The sequence below is a fragment of the Labeo rohita genome, chromosome 3 (genome assembly GCF_022985175.1).
Source record: "Labeo rohita strain BAU-BD-2019 chromosome 3, IGBB_LRoh.1.0, whole genome shotgun sequence".
Lineage (NCBI taxonomy): Eukaryota > Metazoa > Chordata > Actinopteri > Cypriniformes > Cyprinidae > Labeo > Labeo rohita.
The window spans coordinates 25,999,789-26,021,024 of NC_066871.1; the positions used below are offsets into that span (position 1 = coordinate 25,999,789).

The 21,236-nt window shown below is 37.6% G+C and overlaps 1 protein-coding gene across 1 annotated transcript in view; it reads left to right on the forward strand.

Moving 5' to 3' along the window:
• The first annotated feature begins 527 nt into the window (after nucleotides 1–527).
• Nucleotides 528–21,236, forward strand: part of LOC127163517 (neurexophilin-1) — a 41,470-nt gene continuing 20,761 nt past the window's right edge. The window contains exon 1 of the mRNA XM_051106768.1: nucleotides 528–947. Coding sequence (XP_050962725.1) covers nucleotides 894–947 — 54 coding nt within the window. The 5' untranslated portion in view covers nucleotides 528–893. The remainder of the gene's footprint in view (nucleotides 948–21,236) is intronic.

Below are 21,236 nucleotides of genomic sequence, written 5' to 3' on the forward strand. Positions count from 1 at the left end.
TTGGATGTATAAAAGACTCAAGATGATTACTGTGGTGACCTGCACTCTTAAAAATAAAGGTTCTTTATTGGCATCGATGGTTCCATGAAGAACCTTGAACATCCATGGAACCTTTCAAATGCAGAAAAGGTTCTTTAGATTTTTTAAATGTTCTTCAAAATGGTTATTTTAAGAACTGCTCATTGAAAGGTTCTTTGGGGAACCAAAAGTATTTTTTCTATGGCATCACTGCAAAAACACCCCTTTGGAGGTTTTATTTTTAAGAATGGAGCAGCTTTTGGTTTAGAAACAAGAAGGAAAGAAGGGGGTGACAAGGTGAAGAATAGATGGAAGGAGGAAAGAAAGAATAAGAGTACTGTAGGTGAAAACAAGAGACAGATGAGGGATGCTTTGGAGAGAGAGGGAGAGAGAGAGTAGGGGAAGAATGAGGGAAAGAGTGCAAAAGGAAGATTGGGGGCTCTGACGAGGAAGAGAGAAAGAGAGAGGGGGGTTTAAAACGTCAGCGCTTGTAGGAGCCCTGCTGCCAGTCTGCATGTACTGATATGTGCGACGCTCAAGGAGTTTGTGCTCCGGTCAGGCACGCTCACTGGGATCCTAACCGTCACCAGCACATAAAAGCGCGGATAACGGAGATGACTCCCCTCACACAGCAACACGAAACGGAGCAAAGTGTACGCAGATGGCAGCGAAGAAGTGTCCTGTCAGTTTCCACACACCTTTGGATGTGACGCGCTCCAAGTAGCGGGAGTTTACCGTGACAGACAGCAGGTGGGATTCCACTAAGAGGAGACTTTCTGTTGGACATGGGACCGGGTCTCGGCTGTTTTGGATACGGTACCGGAGGAACCGCGTCTTCTTGAACGGAGAGCTGTCGACAGTAGGACACCGACGAGATGCGCTCCGACCACGGCTTCATCCTGCTGCTCCTCAACGGGACAGCGTGCTTGGTGAGCGGATAGGGGGTCTGAGGGGTGATGTTAAGTTTCAGTATTGCGTTTAGTGAACCGAACGAGGGTCTCTGTCAACGGTTGAGTGGTGCGCTTCAAGTAGCCGTCACCTGCGCGTCAAGGGGTGACCGTTAACGTTTTCCCGCCGTGCGCTCGAGGGCGGGAGTTTAGGGCGCCAGCTCTGGATGGACCCGCTCGAGCGCGTATTGACTGTTTCTTGAGCGTCACGGTTCGCTTCGCGCGCAAGGGGTCCCATGCCTGTATTTTGTGTGAGTGTGTGGAGGAAAGAGAGGGGGAAAGGACAGTTCCAGTGAGGAAAAATCAGAGTCGTAACGATGCAAATTTTTCGAGGGGGCAGTAGTGACAGTAGAGGCTCACCTGGTGCCCTAAATAGATATGACAGGACTCGGGACGAGAAAGAGGAGGCTAAAACGAACATACAGTGTAAGAATGCTTAAACTTTTTCTAGAAAATATTTTAACAGCGTCACATTAACAAGAATGTTGACAATCTACAGCACAATTGCGAGTGTGCTATTGCAGCTTTAATACAAGTAATTCGAATCAAGAAACTTGAGTTTTAGACCAAAAGACCATAAGAAGTTAAGGTTCTATCACTAAGAAAATCACAAACTGGAAGCTGGCTTGGAACAAGTGAGTGGAACGGAGCACCTGCGAGTCTGTAATCACTCCACTCCACTTTACTTCACTCCATTCGACAGGTTTTCCATTTTGCCACAAAACGGAGCGAAAGAAAAAAAATGCTCCGAAAAATAATTATACAGTTGTTGTAATTATAAGTTAAAATTCCCGACCTTACCTACAATTTAACATAAACCAAAGTAAAATTGGGCATTTTGAAAAAAAAACGTCCCCCCCCATTATTACAAAATAAGATTTTTGAGTTATATGTAAATTAAAAACTATTTGTGATATTTTTAGGTGAACTAACACAAATGATTTGTGAAAGGCATGACTCGATTTAATTAAAAGGTTTTTGGATGTGTGAATAGACCTTTTTGCACATTTCCGGGTTTCTCAGCAGCGAAACTCGTCATAGTTGGTTAAACTTCGAGAGCAGTGAATGGGACAGTACCACAAATATATTGCATTCCCATTTGCTCAAATAGAAAAGAAAAATCCACGTTAGTGTTTTCAGGACTTTCAAAGTAAAAAAAAAAAAAAACTGAGAGAGACTGTCAGCTGTCAGAAGAGAGAACAATGTCAAATTTAATGTCCCTTCTGTAGATGCTGCATTAGTAATTTGCATTGCAATTTGATGCAAAGGTGATATAATACAAAGTACAGTGTTATAAATGTACATACATAAAAAAAAAGATTTATACATCATGTGAAAGCTGAATAAATAAACTTTCCATTGATGTATGGTTTGTTAGGATCGGACAATATTTGGCCGAGATACAACTATTTAAAAATCAGGAATCTGAGGGTGCAAAAAAATCAAAATACTGAGAAAATTGCCTTTAAAGTTCTTTAAATAATGTTCTTAACAATGTATATTACTAATCAAAAATTAAGTTTTCATACATTTACAGTAGGAATTTTACAAAATATCTTCATGGAACATGATCTTTACTTAATTTCCTAATGATTTTTCCCATAAAAGAAAAATCAATAATTTTAACCCATACAATGTATTTTTGGCTATTGCTACAAATAAACCCCAGCGACTTAAGACTGGTTTTGTGGTCCAGGGTCACATATATATATAAAACTATAGAGGATTTACGATGCCAATGACTATTGAAATGCGTCATCACAGTCTTGTGATCTAAGTGATTTCTGCAACTACATTTTTAAACATTTTTTCCTATAACAGGAAAAATATTTTATTAAACATACTCTATGCTCTACTAACTCTATAGACCAAGTTTTACTGAAGAAGAAAAACTACCTGTAGGAGTAGACTGTCCTTTGTGTTCAGAGTCAATTGTTGTCTTGGCAGACTGCACAGAGCCTTACACTGACCTTGGTGTACCTGATATCAATGGGCAAAATATGCCAGGGTATCCATAGTTTAACTTTAGAGTAAAGGTTGTGTACGGCTGCCTGCTTTTCATGCACCTCCTGTGAGGGTGTTATAGCTTAACACCCGCAGTCTAAAATTAATCCCCCTCTAGCAGCCTCTGTGTTACAATTATCTGCTGTGTAGCTAGAATAATTCATGACTTTTTCTTTGACACATTTTAATCCTCTTGTATACTCCAGGGATACAAAATGCTGTCATTAAAGTGGCAAAAATGAGAAGCACATCAGAATCATAAATCTAAACAACAAACAAGCATAGCTTTATTTGCAGTTTAATTATGCCACATACTGGAATTTTCGGTAGGATGTTGCATTAGTACAAATCCTGCTTCCTGCTGTAAAGCCTCCCATTTGGCTACTAACATTTGTCCATCTGAAAGGGGGCGGACAACTAATAACCATGACAAATCTTCCCCAGATTAATTACAAAACACCTACTTGTAATTAACTGAGATGGGTCTGCCAGTGAGAGGAAATTTAATAAGGTCACATTCCCTTAAATCTGTAACCCGAGTTTGGTTTCGAAAGGGGGCAGTCCTGAGAGAAATACACAGGATATACCAGGGCATCACCAATCCTCTGAGCTTGACAAATTTTAATAAAATACAAACACAGTCTTATAGAAATGCATCAGAACGTTAGTGTTATTTTTTTCTTCTTAGTGATATGAAAAAATACTGCCAAGAAAAGAAACAGGCTGAAAAGAGCAGACTCATAAAATTACAGGTGAAGGTTATAAGGAATTTAATTAAAATACCATACACAGTCTGCATTGCAGAATGCTGTCAGTGCATACCTTCTGATATATAAGCATACGTTACATCAGGAAGACACTAATAATGTAATTATCCAATTTAGCTTACGACATTAGGTCATTTATCTGCCACATTACTTAAAACCTGAGGGAGAGACGCAAGAAAATGGCTTACGCATTCACACGCCTCAACTGGACATCGTGAGTAACTCATTTGCTGTGTGACAGTGATAAATTATAGAGCAATCCATGAATTATCCCTTATTAAACACTATTACGCCGTTATTATTAATAGACATGTAGAGCACATTAATAATCAACCTTAATTTTCATCAGCTTTATTGAAACTAAAAGGCCTGCTTTAATAAAGCCTTCAAGCGTTTGCCTAGTTAAACTCAGGAGCTTTCATTAAATCTTTGGCCTGTGCCATGAGCCGACTGAATTTAGCATCTGAAAATCTACTGATCAACTGATGCTTATGAGGTCTGGCCGCATAAACATTGCAGAGCTATAAGACTGAATCCATTAAATTATCATTTTGTGTGTACTGAATATAGAAGTCACTCTTGAAATCATGTTGGCTGACATAGAAGCAACCATAGCAAAGTTTTGCCTGTTTAATGTGTCTGATTACAGTAGTTGTTCAGTTTAGTTCTGAACATACTATATATAGACGTAAAGCCGGCATTAAATAGAAATTTTAAAAATGGAAAAGATCATCTCATTAATCTTAATGTGAATGATTCATCCATACATATGCTTCATTTTTTAAAATGTTTTTTTAAGTCAACTCATTCTTGCAAGAAGTGAAACGACAGACTTCTCTCTTACGCAGTATGTCTGATTTCTCCAGTCATTTCGTTCTTTTAAACCCTGCCCCTTTCTGCAAATCAACTGCAAGCATGCATTCAAATCTGCCTCTATCCAATTAACAACTGATTGACTGAAACAAAGTTCACGCACTATATATATTTTTTATTTTTCGATTGTGTACATCACAATATGGAAGTAAAGATCTGACGCTTTTTCCATCACATCGTGACTTGTCACTGTACTGTAAACCTGTTTTTTCGAGACTGAATTTGTATGTAGAATGAGGTTGTCATCACCATAAATAACCTTATTCTGTGCATAAACAACAGGAATAAGAACTGCAGTGTGAATGTACACTGAGCAGATCTACACTGCACAAATCTTAGTTAACACAATATAAAATAATTATTAACCCAATATAAACAATATACAAAATAATAAGACTTAACAACATAAACTAATACAACAAAATATTAAATATAAAAGTACATACTCACACTTTATTATAGCCAATTCATTCCAGTTCTTTAAATAGTCACCAAATCAACGGTCATCTTTATCACCCTCTTTCTCTCTTGATTGTGATGATTTAAGTGATTTCTCCACAGAACAATGTCACGCAGTCAAGAGCTTATTGCAGGCAATTACCGCGTTAAACGTGTTTATGCTGATGATATTGGCCCAGCATCATTCTCATTATGAGCTCATTAAATTAATACAGTTACAAGATGTAATTTTTCAGAGCAGGCAGTCCACTTTCTACACAGTCATGAGGGAAAATACACTACACACCGCCATTAAAATCAGACAACTCCAGTCCATCTGTCTGGGCGTGTGTGTGTAAGCTTTGGTTTTGGCATACACAGAAATTATAAAAAAGACTGTTTGTCAAAGCGTATGCATGTGTTCGAGTGCAGAATACCAATTCACACACTTCACTCATCAAATGTGTTTTCAGACCCATTCAGTTTAGAAGGACATTTCTGATTGGACAGTCTCACTTCTTAAATTAAATCCTGAAAGAAGCCAGGACAGAATAGACCCGAAGCCATTCAGAAGAGTGTTTCAAGCGTGACCGTGTTGCTTAAAGGTACATGACGTGTGGTCAAGTGTTGTATCCCATACTTAGAATCTGTGCTCTGCATTTAACCCATACAAGTGCACACACACAGCAGTGCGTAGTGAACACACACCTGGAGTAGTGGGCAACAATTTTTGCTGCGGCGCCTGGGGAGCAATTGGGTGTTTGGTTGTTCGGTGCCTTGCTCAAGGGCACCTCAGTCGTGGGTATTAAAGGTGGAAGAGAGTGCTATACATTTACTCCCCCCACCTACAAATCCTGCCAGTACAGAGACTTAAACCCGTGATCTTTGAGTTACAAGTACGACTCTCCAACCAAAAACAGTGTTGATTTAAAGCTCTTAAAATTTTAAGATCTTAAAAATCTGTCTGCGTGCCATAAACAGTCAGATATTTTATGACTCACCTATTCAACTACTGGCCTCTTCTGTCCCTCACGGTCTGCTGCCTTGTCTGCTCAGATTTACTGTACAAGGAAACTCTGAGACTCTCCCCTAGATTGACCCACAGTTCATCTTGAGACAGTGAGAGGGCATGTTAGTCACTCAGACAAACAAGACAAACAAAGCACATTACTGAAGGGCATTATGAGATACACACTTGTGACCTTGGGGGTCAATTTTTTATTACATCATCTTAAAGGTGAGTAAACAAGCTTTCTATTGTTGTATGGTTTGTTAGGATAGGACAATATTTAGCCGAGATACAATGATGAAAGTCTAGAATCTGAGGGTGCAAAAAAGTCTAAATATTGAGAAAATCACCATTAAAGTTGTCCAAAAATTTTTTAAAAAAAGAAAAAGTTTTGATATATTTACAGTATGAAAATCACAAAATATCTTCATGTAACATGATCTTCACTTAATATCCTAATCATTTTTATCATTCTGACCCTTACAATGTATTGGTGGCTTTTGCTACAAATATGCTACTTATGACTGGTTTTGTGGTCCAGGGTCACATTTTAAACACTGCAGTCTACTTGTGTCCCATATGTTAAACACTGATGATTTTATGCATTAAAACAGACTGGCTGACCCCTGGTGGAGCCCATGTACTGTAGGTTTCCCATCCGCCTCCCTCCCAGAAATCGGCATCATTGACATAGCAGGATTTTCCCATTGAGGTAACTAAAAAAGCACAGCTTCTATACATAGATTATTAAGCCCTACTGTCAACATCCAATTATATCTCAGTTAAATGCCATTATATAAATCCTGAAGCACTGCTTACTTGACATTAACTCTGTGGTAAGTAAGCATAAAAGGCAAGAGGTGGATTTTGCAGTGGTCTCTCTTATGGTTAGGGACATGACCTTAAGGCCAATAACACACAACACAGACAATGCACTGCAAGTGCATGTGCTCTTGGGTTACTGTGGTGGTTAAAAAAAAAGTACTCAGTACTCAAGGGGGCGACAGAGTTACCTTTGTCATGTCATGTCTGTGACATTAAACCAGATGTGTTGTTGTTCAAGCAGACAGTTATATCATGACAGCAAGTGACCTGACATGGGAAACTGGCTGTAGAAACAGGCTGTTTGTTGTAATGGCATTGCAACAAGCCTGAGAATGAAATATGTACTTGTACTGCATTATGAAATGTACTGTTTTGAAATGCAGTGATACCTGGCATTTTGCTTGAAAAGAAGTGTCTGTGTTCATGTACTCAAATATGGTTCTGGCCTAAAAGAGAACCATCTGCTTAAAACAGATAGTAGTTACAATTTCTATCCAATGCGTGACAGAAATATCACATGTATGACGAATAAAAGTATCTGTGCACATACAAATAATCATAATTTCAGGAACATTATATAACGTTCTTTACACTAACATCGCTTTGTGCGTTATAAATTATGGGAACTGCAATTATATGAATATTATGAACTAGCCATGAATAACTGTACAGCATTTATTATTTTTCATTAAATGTTAAATTATATATTGTATTTAAAATCAATGTTAATTTATTCCATTTTGTTCAGTGTTAATGTTAGTTAAAAATGTGTTAACTGTTAATGTATACAACTTTCAAAATTAAAAATATATTTTACATGAACAAAATTACCATTAACATTACTTTTATTTATTTATTTATTTATATATTTGCATTTCCATGCACTAAGAAAGATAATAGTTTATGTTTTTTAACACTTTTCAGCTTTTAACAGTATTGCTGATTCAAAAACACCTTCAAATTATGCTTCGAGGTTTGCCTCCACTGTGGATTTTAATCAATACACAGAACAATCAGATTTCATCTAAAAGAAATGAACTGCTGGACCAATTATAACTTGGAAAGCAGGACAGATTTGCTTGTGTCTGGAAAGGTTTTGCACTTCAAACAGTTTCCCCAAGCAGAAACAGACTTGTAGAGAGAGGCAAAGACGAGTTTCTTCATGGACGCAGTGCTACATCCAGTTTATTTGAAGCATGGACATCTGTCACCATCTGTGAGACTAGACAGATGGTTATTGTACTAGCAGAGCATTACAGTGACCTCATCAGGGTGTGACAAAGGCATCTGCTGACATCATTAGGGTGTGACATAGGCATCTGTTGGTGAATCCTTCAAGGCTGGATGAAAACGGTTATACCGCTTTCTTATTATGCTCTTTTACAAGTCTTGATTTTGTTTTGGGGGTGAATTAGAACATGCTCCCATGCTTGGTGGTTCAAAAAAACGCATTATTTTTCACATAATTTACATTATTTCAAAACCTTTCTCCCCAGCCTGGCACAAATGGCTCGATTAGTTCTGGGTTTGATGAAGGCCCGCCTTCCGAAAAACGAAATGTGCTGTGATTGGTTAGCTGTCCCACTGCGTTGTGATTGGCGAACAGCTTAAACGGTGTTTCAGTACTGCCACGCCCCTTGTCAAATCAGCAAGTTCCGTCTGCTCCATTATAGTTAAGAATATATTAAGGTATAGTTGACGCTACAGTAGTGTTGCGTCCTACCATCAGCCTGCGAGATCGCCGATACATGCTAATTTATTTAATTACTTAGATACTTCGTTTCATTGCCCGAAACCAGCTCCAGCATAAGGCTAAAAGCAGCCTAATTTAACATGACTTAATTTGTAGTTAACATGACAACAACTGAATAAAAACATTGTAAGTTACTAATTATAGTATAACGCTTACATTTCCTTATTTATTCCAAAATTAGCTGTAGAAAACGAGCAAAGAACATTAACATTATCAAAGAACGTCATCACTGATTAGCCTAGTCTAGTGCAAGTTTATGCATTTTAAAAAAAACACTAGTGTTATAAGTAAAGCTATCTAACACTATATGATGAATAAATCTCTTACCACACACTGCACACATCTGCAGCGCTTTACGCTTAAACATGGCCACCGGAGCTGATCGCCCCCTCTCTAGTCAATGCTTGTGTTCATACCAACGGTGCCTCTGCATGTGTTTCGACCCCCTATACTACTGTTACACCTCTTGTGGCCACCGGAGCTGATTATGGCCACTCAGTGCTTGTTTATACCAGCAGCGCCGCGGCTCGTTGAAGCATCCCAAAAGCGGCTCTCCATGCTGCATCACTAAAGTTAGGCTAATCTCCCACCTCGTCCTCGTCCCCCATTCAAATTTCTGTATGTGGGATTTAACTCTCCCTTTGGAGTGGACTCTCCCTTTGGAGATTTGTTACTTTGTAGATCTTTTTTATGCCCAAACATACACACCACACACTGACTAAAGTTCAAAAAGTGAAAAAGCATAATAGGACTCCTTTAATTACCAAGTGAGCTGTCAATTCAAGGATTAGCTCTGAGGCCACTAACAAAGACTGTTTGAAAATATTAAGATTATTGTGAGGCTTTTTAATGGCTGATGTCTAGAGAGCAGTACATACTGGTCACTCAATTGCTCAGTTTAAACTTTTTTTTTTTAAGAATTTCAAACAGAAATTGCTTAAGAAGCTGTCAGCAGGATTTTGAACATACATACTGTAGTTCTGAAATAAAAAATTTAAATTCAGCCTTAATTTTTGCTATTAGATGTGGAGAACATGGTCTAATTCAGATGTAGAATAGTGCAGAGAGTGGTTCCTCAGGCTTTCCTGAATGATGTAATACATTGGCGTAAGAGCACTGAAATGATCATGTTCACAATACTTTTCCTTTGAAACAGTTTCACTCCAAGAAGTCATCCCTTAATACCAGACATGACTTTTCGTACTAGAGAATTTATCAAAGGAGTCAGTTCAACAGTTTCATTCCCCACCCTGCTCTCTGTGTTTCTCTCTCCCTCCATGATTCTCAATGCGTTCTATGAATGATCCTAACAAGTGCAAATGGGGTCAAATAGATGAGATCTAAACTGCCAGTTAGAGCCTGTCCTATAGTGCTATGGAGAATCCCATTACTCTGGGCATCAGCTGTGCTCTCAGCCGTGGAGGAAGGGAGAGAGAACAGATGTAGTTTAGGATGGTGTTTGTGTCAATGACATAGAATCAGACCTCTCCCATTAGACTGTCTTGCACCGCTGCCACACAGAGCCTTGTCGGATCTTGCAGTGTCACCCTTTATCACACAGCCTTCACCCTAGCTCGCTCACAGGGCCGTCGATAAAATTCATAGGGCCTGGGACAAAATGTTTATGGGTACAGTGAACAGTGCCTCTCAACTGGCTTTCCTTCAGGATTCAGACTGAACAGGTCCAACAATGTGCAAAATTAACATAACAGACTAAATATGATTCAATTTTACAGTTTTGATTGTTTTCATGCTCTCAGCAGACAATACCATGTGATCTGTTTTTTCTCATTGCAAGGGAACACATATTTCATTTAGACAGTATTTCTTTCTTTTTTAATTTTGGTTTTCCGTTTTCTAAAGATGTCACGTAACCTGTTTGAGTTTAATTGGATACACAGCCTTTGGCATCAAAAACAAAAGATGTGGAAAACATTTCCCCTCCTATTTAAAAGTTAATTATAAACTACCATTCAAAAGTTTTCTGAAGTTTTTGAAGGACATTTCTTATGCTCACAAATACTGTTTGATCAAAAATACAACAAAAACAGTAATATGTTATTACAAATCAAATGAGTGTTCTCTATTTGAATATATTTTCAAATGTAATTTATTCCTGTGATGCAAAGCTGAATTTTCAGCAACCACTATTCCAGTCCTCATGATCCTTCCGAAATGATCTAAATATACTGATTTGGTGCTTAAGTAACATTCTTATTATTATCATACACCGTAAAAAAATCTGACATTTACGGTAAAAAAAAAAGTTTAGATTACGGTTTTAACTTGAATTTACATTTAAATACCGTAATTTCATTAACTGATATAATGTTAATATTCCAACCTATTGAAGTACTGAAATCTGTAATACACTGATAACCACCAAAAGCAGGTGGTGATGGCAAAGTCACATGATGTACCAAAGGCCATCACAAACAGCTTTTAAACATTAACATATATAATTGGTGCACTGTTCCATTCACACAAACACTAAACACCATCATGGTAACACACATGAAGCTGAAATAATGCAATAAGCATTCATTTCACAACATTAGATGTAACATGCAATCCTAATGTGCAGAACTAATCAACAAAAAAAAGAAAAAAGAAGAAGAAGAAATATAGTTATTTCAACAAAAAAAAAAACATCAAATCTGGAAATTCTGGGAATGTCAAATTACGGTTATTTGCTGTAAGTTTTACATTCTTTTCCACTTCCAAAAACGGCATATAACCATAAAATGACATGTAATGTCCAATACAGTTTTTCACCGCACAGTATATAGTAGGGGAACTTACCATTAAGCATTTAACAGGTTTTTACTGTAGCATTTTTACCATCTTTTACTGTTAAATTCAAGGTCATTTTTATAATTGAAATCAGTTCTGTTGCTTCATATTGTTTTTCCAGAAATCTTTGATGAATAGAGAGTTTAAAAGAACAGCATGTAATTCGAATAGATTTTTTTTTAATCACCTTTGATCAATTCAAGTCAAACTTCCTGACACCAAACTTGAACAGTACTGTGGTACAGTTTTTTATTTATTTTGGTAAGTTTGTGGTTACAAAAAAAGAATGTTTCATTACATTTTTTTTCATTTAGCACTTCTTTGCTGTTCACAACACAATCAAAAAGTGTCACAACCCACCAATGGCCCGCTAATCAAAAAGGCTAACAATCATAGCTCTGCTAACACAAACTCTGTCTCTCTACATTCCCGGCCCGTCTATAACTGCCTCACCTATGACAAACCAGATTGTGCTGATTTGCACCCATACGCACGTTCGCTCTGTCAATACGGTATAATGCAAAAATTTGATAGCCAATTCAGGCACCGCCATCTCGTTGTGAATACTGAATTAGCCCTGGGTCCACAAGCATCGCTGAACTGAGCTCATCCAAATAATTTCAGATGGTCAGTTCAAGTGGGACGGCCCATGGTAAAAAGGAGCACAGAGACAAAGTTGACGAGGAGGAAGTTAGAGTCTGATGTTTGTCCAGTGGTCGGGGCTGAGGTCGTGGGTGGGCGTGAGGTTCTGTTTATTGGGCTCTTGTGACCCCATTGAAGCCGGCATAAATTATTCATTGAGAGTCAAACGGCTTGTTTCTTGTGAAATTACCTTCCTCCCCCCTTTGTGTTCTTTGTCTCCCTTGCGCCTCTTGTCTTGGTGTGGAATAATTAGTTCTAAGGGCAGAGCCGTTTGCAGATTTTAATCATGTAACAGAAGGAGAAATCTCCCAGCGTGAGCGGATGAGGTCTGTTGCAGAGAGTGAGAGAAATAAATGTGTCGGCGAACACTCAGGAATCTGAGTGGGATCTGGGGCCTTTAATTAAAAATTGATGTCATATTAGAGATGGAGATTTCAATCCAACAGCCTGAGGAAACACAGGAGCGCACGGCTCTTATTGAGAGACAGTCAGAGAGAGAGACGGAGCGCAAGAACGAGAGAGAGAGGTAGTTTTCATTGCACCCTGTCTGCTTCCCGTCCTTTCCCTCAATTATATGGAGTGATTTAGAAAATGAAAATCTCATCTCATACATATTGTTTTCTGCATAATATTCAAACTTAATTTGACACTCAGGTTAACAGCGCAGTGTGGGACATCATACAGTGTGTGTGTGTGTTAGTCGGTGTGCAATACCTTGACACTCAAAGGCTCAGAGGAGGTTATCATCTGAATCATAGCACCAAATTAAAGACACATTGTCAGACTTATTGACATGCACTTGTCAGTTACCTTGATTCATTTTCTGCTTTCCTCTTCGGAGATTTGTAAAGAGCAAGAGTCTGACTTGACTTGTATATCTTTCTTTCTACAAAATGCTGGGTTAAAACCAATCATTTCTGGGTTATTTGGCAACTCAGATTTAGGTAAATATTGGACAGAATGCATGGTGGGTTATTTTGACCCAGCTTGTTGTGTTTTATACATTAACCCATTTGGTGTTTTTTTTTTTGTTTTTTGTTTTTTTTTTTTTTTTGTTTTTTGACATGTGCAGAGTGCAGGGTCAGTCATCCAACTGAAGGTTTTTGAAATATTAAAAAATCATGTTTATAAATAGGCCAAGAACAGTTTGTATTCAATATTTTTTATTCAATGTCAAGTCTTTTAAAATCATAAATTCTACAAAAAAATGCAGTAAAGGTTTTAGGACATGACAGGAGCAGCAAGATCAGCCAGTTCATTAAATGACATATTCACGTTATGTTTATGTTACATCAAAAACAGCTTTACATTGTTCCATCTTGTTTGTCAGACATTTAAGTTTCTCCTATTCAAACACACAGCGCAACCACAGCTGCACCAGTGGCGCAGTAGATCAATAGCACTCCTGTTGTAGTCAGTGGAGCGCATGGAAACTTTGTTACATATAACAGCAAAGTCGCGTCGTGTTTCAGCCCTGGTTACACATTCGTTTGGCAGGTGGTGAAACATCCATGGTGGTGCCAGTGTGTCATTCACTACACTGAGTGTAGATCCGGTGAATGTTGCATTTGTAGAAGGCTAGAGTTTCAAGCAGACCGGTTTGGCACAATCTACCCAATACTGGGTTACACTGACCCAGTGCTGGGTAGGTGAGGTGGTTCATCATTTGTATTGAGGACCAGCAGCTGAGTTACAGAAAAACTACCCACCAAAAAAAAAACTTAACCCGTTAAAATGACCCAACAAGCTGAACCCATTTGGTTAAAAAAATAACCCAACATTTTTTAGAGTGCAGAAGAACTACCTAGAACCTGAGTAAAAAAGTTAAAAATAACCCAATATAATGAACTCAGAATTTGGGTTAAACAAATAACCCAGCATTTTTAGTGTAAGATTCATATGCAGTGGTTGGTGTTACTCGCTCTTTCTGGTTGACAGTAGTTCTTACCTTTCTAAGCTCAGCCTATAGTGACGGAAATGCACTGGAAGAGGGACCTGTCTTTTTTTAGAGACAGTAAATAATTTTATTAAAAAGAGAACATCTAGAAAAAACACAAATCATGTTTCCACAGTCACTGTTTGACACGATATGGCAAAATAGTAAGACTGTCAATATGCATCAGTTTATTAATGCACTCTAAAAAAAATGCTGGGTTGTTTTGTTTTGACCCAATATTTAACCTAACCTTCTGGGTAGTTTTATTTAACTCAAATATATGAATAAATAATAATTAAATAATACACTTTTTTAAAACTGCTTATTAATAAATGTTCACCTTTTGATTATTGTTCATGCATCTGTAGTAATGTTATGTGCCTGATTTTTAATTGTGAGTTAATTTTAAGCCAGCCATGTAGGGTTTTTTACACAATAATTGAGGTAGATAAAACTACCCAGAAGGTTGTTTTAAACAGATAACTCAACCGCTGGGTTTGTTCAGAGCTGGGTAGTGTTTAACCCAGCATTTTTTAGAGTGTGCAAATTTCTACATACAGCTACACATTTTTTTTAACATTTCAAGTATAAATTACAAAATTAATGTTTTCTTTACAAAAATATTATTATTATTAATAATATTATTATTAAATGTTGTAATTTTAAATAAACTACACTGTAAAAAATAAAAAACACAATGTGTTGAATCAGCTTGAAATAATTTGTTACCCCGCTGCCTTAAACTTTTAAGTTCAGTCAACTAAAATAAGTTTAGTCAACTTGAAATGTTAAGTTGTACTAAGTAACAACTTAGATATTTGTGTTCGCTAAACTTAACAGATGGGTAAGTAACCCAGCTGCCTTAAAATTTTAAGTTGATTCAACTTAAATATCTAAGTTGTCACTTAGTATAATTTGACATTTCAATTTGAATAAACTTTTTTTGAGTTGACTGAACTTAAAAGTTTAAGGCAGCCAGGTTACTAATCATTTTAAGTTGACTCAGCAAATTGTTTTTTACAGTGTACCATTCAAATGTTTCACAACTAATTTTTTAAAAATAAATTAATACTTCTAATAATAAAATAATAATATAGTCACAAACTAAATTGATCACAAGTGAAATGACCTTGTTGAGACTTCTTTACGAAAACAAACTACTGAATGGTATAGTCATATGTATTTATATTTGGATGTAAAGAAAGTACACCACAAAAGTCATACAAATGTGATTTACCTGATGCTGCAGGTAAAGATATTAAAAGGAAAACTTAGGACCACTAGAGGGCCAGGTTTAGAAGACAACAGACTATATACAGTAAAATGGAATTGCAACAAATTGAATTTCCATAATGTGATGTATTTTTGAATTCAAATGAATAGGTTAGATTTTATTTCCACTTTGGACTCAAAATAAATATGATACGCCAGAATATCCCAGGGTGATTATACTAAAAATGTGAGCCTTGATTTTATCAATTAGGTAAATGGTTTGTAAAAAGGAAGCTATGAAATTACTAGACAATATTATTCTTTACCAGCACTGAAAAATAACATGCTCTGATATATTGTGATATATATATTATGTTTCTTTAGTAAATCTCAAATCTTCTAAAAAAAAAAAAAAAAAAAAAAGTATACAACAAAAGTTGCATAGCTACTTTTTTATAGGACATAGGAGCAAACTGCCACATTCTTTGTTTCAGAACGAAATTTCAGTCAGTGGACACAGGCTCTTCCCTTCACGAAGGGTTACATTAATTGCAGTGCCTGTTTCTTTAAACGACTAGGCAAAAACATGTACCTCTTTCTCCAGTGCTATCAGTCTGAAACTCTGTAATAGTGTATCTGTCTGTTCTACTATTGCCAGGGGGAGATTTGATTCAAAGGGCCAGAGCCGGCTACACACTCTCACATACTCGTTATGGAATATTTCAGCCCTCTGAGGCCATAAGGTTGCTGTTTTAAAAGGTTACCCACAGCAGACTGCAATCCTACCTCTGATAGGAGCTTAATTTAAATCCATATTGAAAAATTCACTTCAAAGACGACAAGTTATTATATGCTGGCTGTTTTTTTTTCTCCTCGAACAATCATTTGTCATAACACTGTAAAAATAAGCATACACATTTAATTAAAAACTCTTTCAGTATTTCACACTAAAACCTGAAATGCATGCATGGAGAAAATTAGACCCTAAAGCATTATTGTTATTAATGAAAAAGAGCTTGCATATATTTTGTCTAGAATATAATCATATATTTAAGTAAATTAGATGTGTAATTTTTCTACATTTCACTTCTTTTTTCATGGCTGATCTGACTTTTTTTTTCAATTTCTGACACTTTTAGTCGGTGACATATATTCAATCGGAAAGCTACAATAAACCCCATTACTCAATTGTAAAGCGATTATGAAAGCCGTTATTCAACCTTTTCAGACAAGAACCCATGGAATACAGAGTCTCATGGCACCGAGAACAGTCAAAGTCTCTCCTACGGATAAATCAGCAGAATCAGTGATTTATTCCCAGATGCAGTCGCTTGAGCTCTGCTGAGTAAAATGGTGCTGTCGTCTCTTTAATTGGCCTCTGTAGGGCACTGTATCTGTCCCTTTAAGAGGCTCAGGTAGAATGTTGTGCCAGTCTGTTTTTTAATTGGCTGGGGTGAAACTGTGTACCTGTCTCTTTAAATGCCTGTTTATTGCCTCTGGAGCTGACAGGCCCACACCGGTCATCTCCCTACTCTTCTCTAAACTGCCTGCATTGTTCTCTTTCTCCCTGCTCCCACTCTCTCTTCTACACTTGTCTGTCTCATTCTGGCTTTGAATGTCATCTGCCTGCTCTCCAGATGCCTTCTTCATTATCTGAGATGCTGTACCTCCAGCTCATCCCACCTTCTCTCCACTTTTTCACTCCCTCTGGCTATGTTACAGTATACAAATTTTCTGATGTGCAAACTGTGCAGTATAAAACCACACTATGCAATTGCAGTACTTTTTCTTCACTATATTATTTTTGGGTGACTTTTTTTCCAGTTTTGCATTTGGATTCAATGTACATTTATTCATTTAAAGGCGCAGTTAAAGAAAAAGAAAAGAGTACTGCAGTCCAAATTAAAAATATTGTTTCTCCAGCCCAACACGGGTTGCCAGATTGAGCACACGCAAAAGGAATGAGTGCAACTGACAATGGAAGGCGATGATCCTTACACACAGTAATAGTTGTACAGTAGATTTATCCGTTGCTGCGGTCATAAAACGTTTTAGATGCATGCCGAAGCTTTTTAGATTGGGTAGAATCTGCAATCTCTGACCCAGTTCTGTCTTCCATGGCTGCAAAAGGCTCTGTTTTCCACAAAGTGGCAACCCTGGGTGTCGAAAAACTTTTGGGTAAACTAGCAGTGGGCGGAATCACACAGGCCAAAACAAAAACATTTTGACACGAAAGCACATTTTCAAAGCAGAATAACTGGCTGTAGGATTGTTTTTCATATGTGAACTTAGCATGTTTCCTCAATATCTGCAAACATATGGTATTTTTATGCTTGAGTACAGTCAACAAATTTAAAATTTCAATAAAAAACCTTTACCCCTACACATTCTCACTCCCAACTCAACATATTGACCCTTGGTCAAGACCCCTTGGTGTCACTTTTTGATGCACAGTACTGCTTTGGCATCCTTTTTTTCAACATGAAGGGGCCTCCATTGCTTTAAGGGGAAACACTGCAGGCAAAAACACTGTTTTTTTCATGCACCTGTCAAGTTTTTTTTTTCAGACTAGTGGAAAGAAAACATCCAAAAGATGCTGTTAAGTGTTTCTTTTATAGCACTTTATATATTTGTGTCAATTGATTTCAATTACAATACATATTTTTAAAGGCCGTTTTCTCAAAATGAGTTTTTTCTCCTACATTGAGCCAGAAATCTCCACTTCAACACTAGCACTTACACACACTAAACTTTACATCTTTATTCATGTCTACATCCTGAAGGTTTTTACAGAGGGATGTTCATATACATTTGCTTGATTATATACGTTTTATTCATTTTATTCAGTATTTTCAGAATTATGGAGTGACAAAAATGAGATTCCCAATAAAGTTAGAACTACTGTCACAATTTATTTAAAAATTATTAATATCCCAAGTCTTCTGAGGCAAAACTATCAATTTCTGAGAGGTGCAATAGGTGCAATTGCCGTCTCTATCCACTGTAAAGCTCATCCTGTGTGCAGTGCACAAATTTAAAGGGGTCATCGGATGCCCATTTTCCACAAGTTGATATGATTCTTTAGTGTCTTAATGAAAAGTCTATAACATACTTTGGTTAAAAATTCTCAATGGTTGTGTAAAACAACACCCTTTTTACCTTGCCAAAATCAGCTTTGCAAAAATCATCTCATTCTGGTCGAGGCTGTTTTAAATGCAAATGAGCTCTGCTCGCCCCGCCCCTCTCTTCTCTCTGTGGAGCGACGAGCCTGTTTACTTTAGCCGCATTTAGCCGTGTTTAGCTGCTAAACTTACTAAGTAGCACATTTTTAGGAAAGGTGATTGCACAGATTCATAAACAAAACCCTGTAAATGTAGATCGGGAGGCGCATTCCCTTCACAAACAAACGTAATCCACTGCATCTTCAGCGGCTCAGATGTCGGGAGTAAATGACGACCACTATGTTCATTATTACATCCAGCAACACAACACCTCAATCGCTCAATTCTTGTCTAACTTACATCACTGCTCCGGCATCAAAACATGGAGGTTGGACTGTTACAACTGATCTTAGGTAAGACGCTCATGTCAATCAACTATTGTGGGAGCGGCCTTTAAATGCAAAGAGCTGAAGCAATAAAGGACCCTGCATGTCCAAAAGCGACGCTAAAGGGGTATCCCGAGCATCAAAAAAAGTGATGCCAAATGGTCCTGACCGAGCATCAATATATGACGAGTTGGGAGTGAGAATATGTTGTTTATTCAGAGTGCCTTACAAATGGGCAATACAATGAAGCAATTCATCCACTTTTTTCAGAGGACATTGAAAGGGAAAGAAAACTAGAGGGGCAAAGGACAGGAAAATGACTTGAGCAAGGATGCATTCAATTTATTAAAAGTGAGAGTAAGGATTTTTACATTGTTACAAAGGATTTTCAAAAATGTATAATGGCTGTCACAAAAATATTAAGATTTAAGATTAAGTTTTCAGCATTAAGTGTTGAGCACCGAAAAATCAAAATTATATCTTAAGGATCACATGACACTGAAGACAACAGCTGTTTTAAATTTTAATAATATTTTACAAATTACTATTTTGCTGTATTTTTAATCTTGTCAACCACAAACTTCTGAAAACTAGTATGCGTACTGTATTGTGCAGTACTCTAGTATACCAATCTCTCCTTCAGCTCCTTCTTGATACCTGCTTACAAAGTATGAAACCATAAAAACATCTTCTCTTTCTGTTGCCTGGAGAAGCACCTAAGGCTTGTTGTCGATAACTCTAAATGAGTCACAATTACCACAATGACAAAACCCCCAACCCACCCCCATTGCCTCCATTCTCACTGACTCACACAACACACACCAGACGGCAAAAAACAACCCAGTTTCAGCCAACTGGCTTAGTTTTTTTATTATTCATATAGTGTGTACCATAAAGGCCCCTTGAAATTGCTTGATCAGTGCGGTTTTCTTTCCTGATGTATTTTCTATTGAAACAGAAATTTGGGGTGAGACATTTTGAGCCGCTTGTTCTTTTACAGTAGTTTTACGACTAGTTTACAGCATAGATGACCTCACGGTTAATAGACATAGACTAATAGCCTCAAAACATAAATTATGATATAGCATTCCTGTAGCTCAAACATTAGAGCATGATGCAACCAACATCAAGGTAGCAAGTGAAAACATGAACTGAATTAAAAAAAAAAGGGAGTTTTAAATGCATGGTCAGTCACTTTGGATTAAGACTTCTGTCAAATGTAAATACGAAAAATGTAAATAATTTGTGGAGCCTAGTCCTTTTCTCGATTTGATGTTACACACATCACGTCCTGCACTGTGTTTGGATTTGTTCTGTGTAATAAGATTCCGAGGTGTTACCTGTCCTGATCTGGCTCTGCACTTGTCAACATCATAGCAGATCTTTTCAAATCGCAAAGCCCACGTGGGCTCCCCTCCAAACAAGCTCTCGCATTCACTCACTGCTTCTCTTCCCTCCCGTCCATTCCTCCTTATGCAACCTTTAGCTCTATGACTCAGTTGCTAAGTTCCTTCTTTCGTTCTTTTTTTTCCCTCTTCTGCTCAGCGATTTGCCATCTGCTGCCTAAAGCGGTGCTCTTGTCCTTTTTTGTTTTATCACTCTGCTAATCATCCATTAGGTCTCCTTAAACACACAGACTGGCCAGACGCCTACATTGCTAACGGCACAAAAGAAACACTATGGTGTAGTTACAGAATGTACCGGCAGAGGCTAATTGAACCAGGCTGACCAGCCAAACCCTGACCCCTTGATAAACACATACACAGTTTCATTCACTCGCTTGAAGTGAGTTTCATTCATGCATTATAATCTTTTATCTTACGGACCACTGCAAACTCTGCACTTTTGCAATATACGCTATAGTGGCAAAAGTATTGGCACACACTTTTTAATTACTAAATTACCATAGTGTATAAAATCAAGCACCTAGCCATGCATCTACATTTGTGGAAAATTCTGGAGAGCTCAGTGAATTCATGTGTGGTACTGTGATAGGATGCCACCTTTGCATAGATATTTGCTAGACATTCCATGAACTGTACATGGTATAATTGGAAATTTGAAGTGTTTAGAAACAGCAGCAGCCACAAAACTGATAACCACTTACAGTCACAGACTGGCCACTGAGTGCTGAGGCACATGGTGTGTAAAAGACGCCAATGTTCTGTTGATACCATAGCTGAAGAGTTCCAAACTTTCACTGGCATTAATATCAACATAAAAACTGTGCAGCGGCAGCTTCACGGAATGAGTTTCCATGGCCGAGCAGCTGCATGCGTAATTTCTACAAATAAAGATTCATATTATGAAAAAGCTACTTTCTGCGACCTTTATACTCTGCAGTCATGGTAAAATTAGGTTCCTCCGATCTAAAAAACAAGAATTGACTCGATTCCAAAAATTCCAAGGTTCCAAGGTTTCTTCAACATCAGTACCTGAGCACACAAATGCTCTTTTGGATGAATAGGCAAA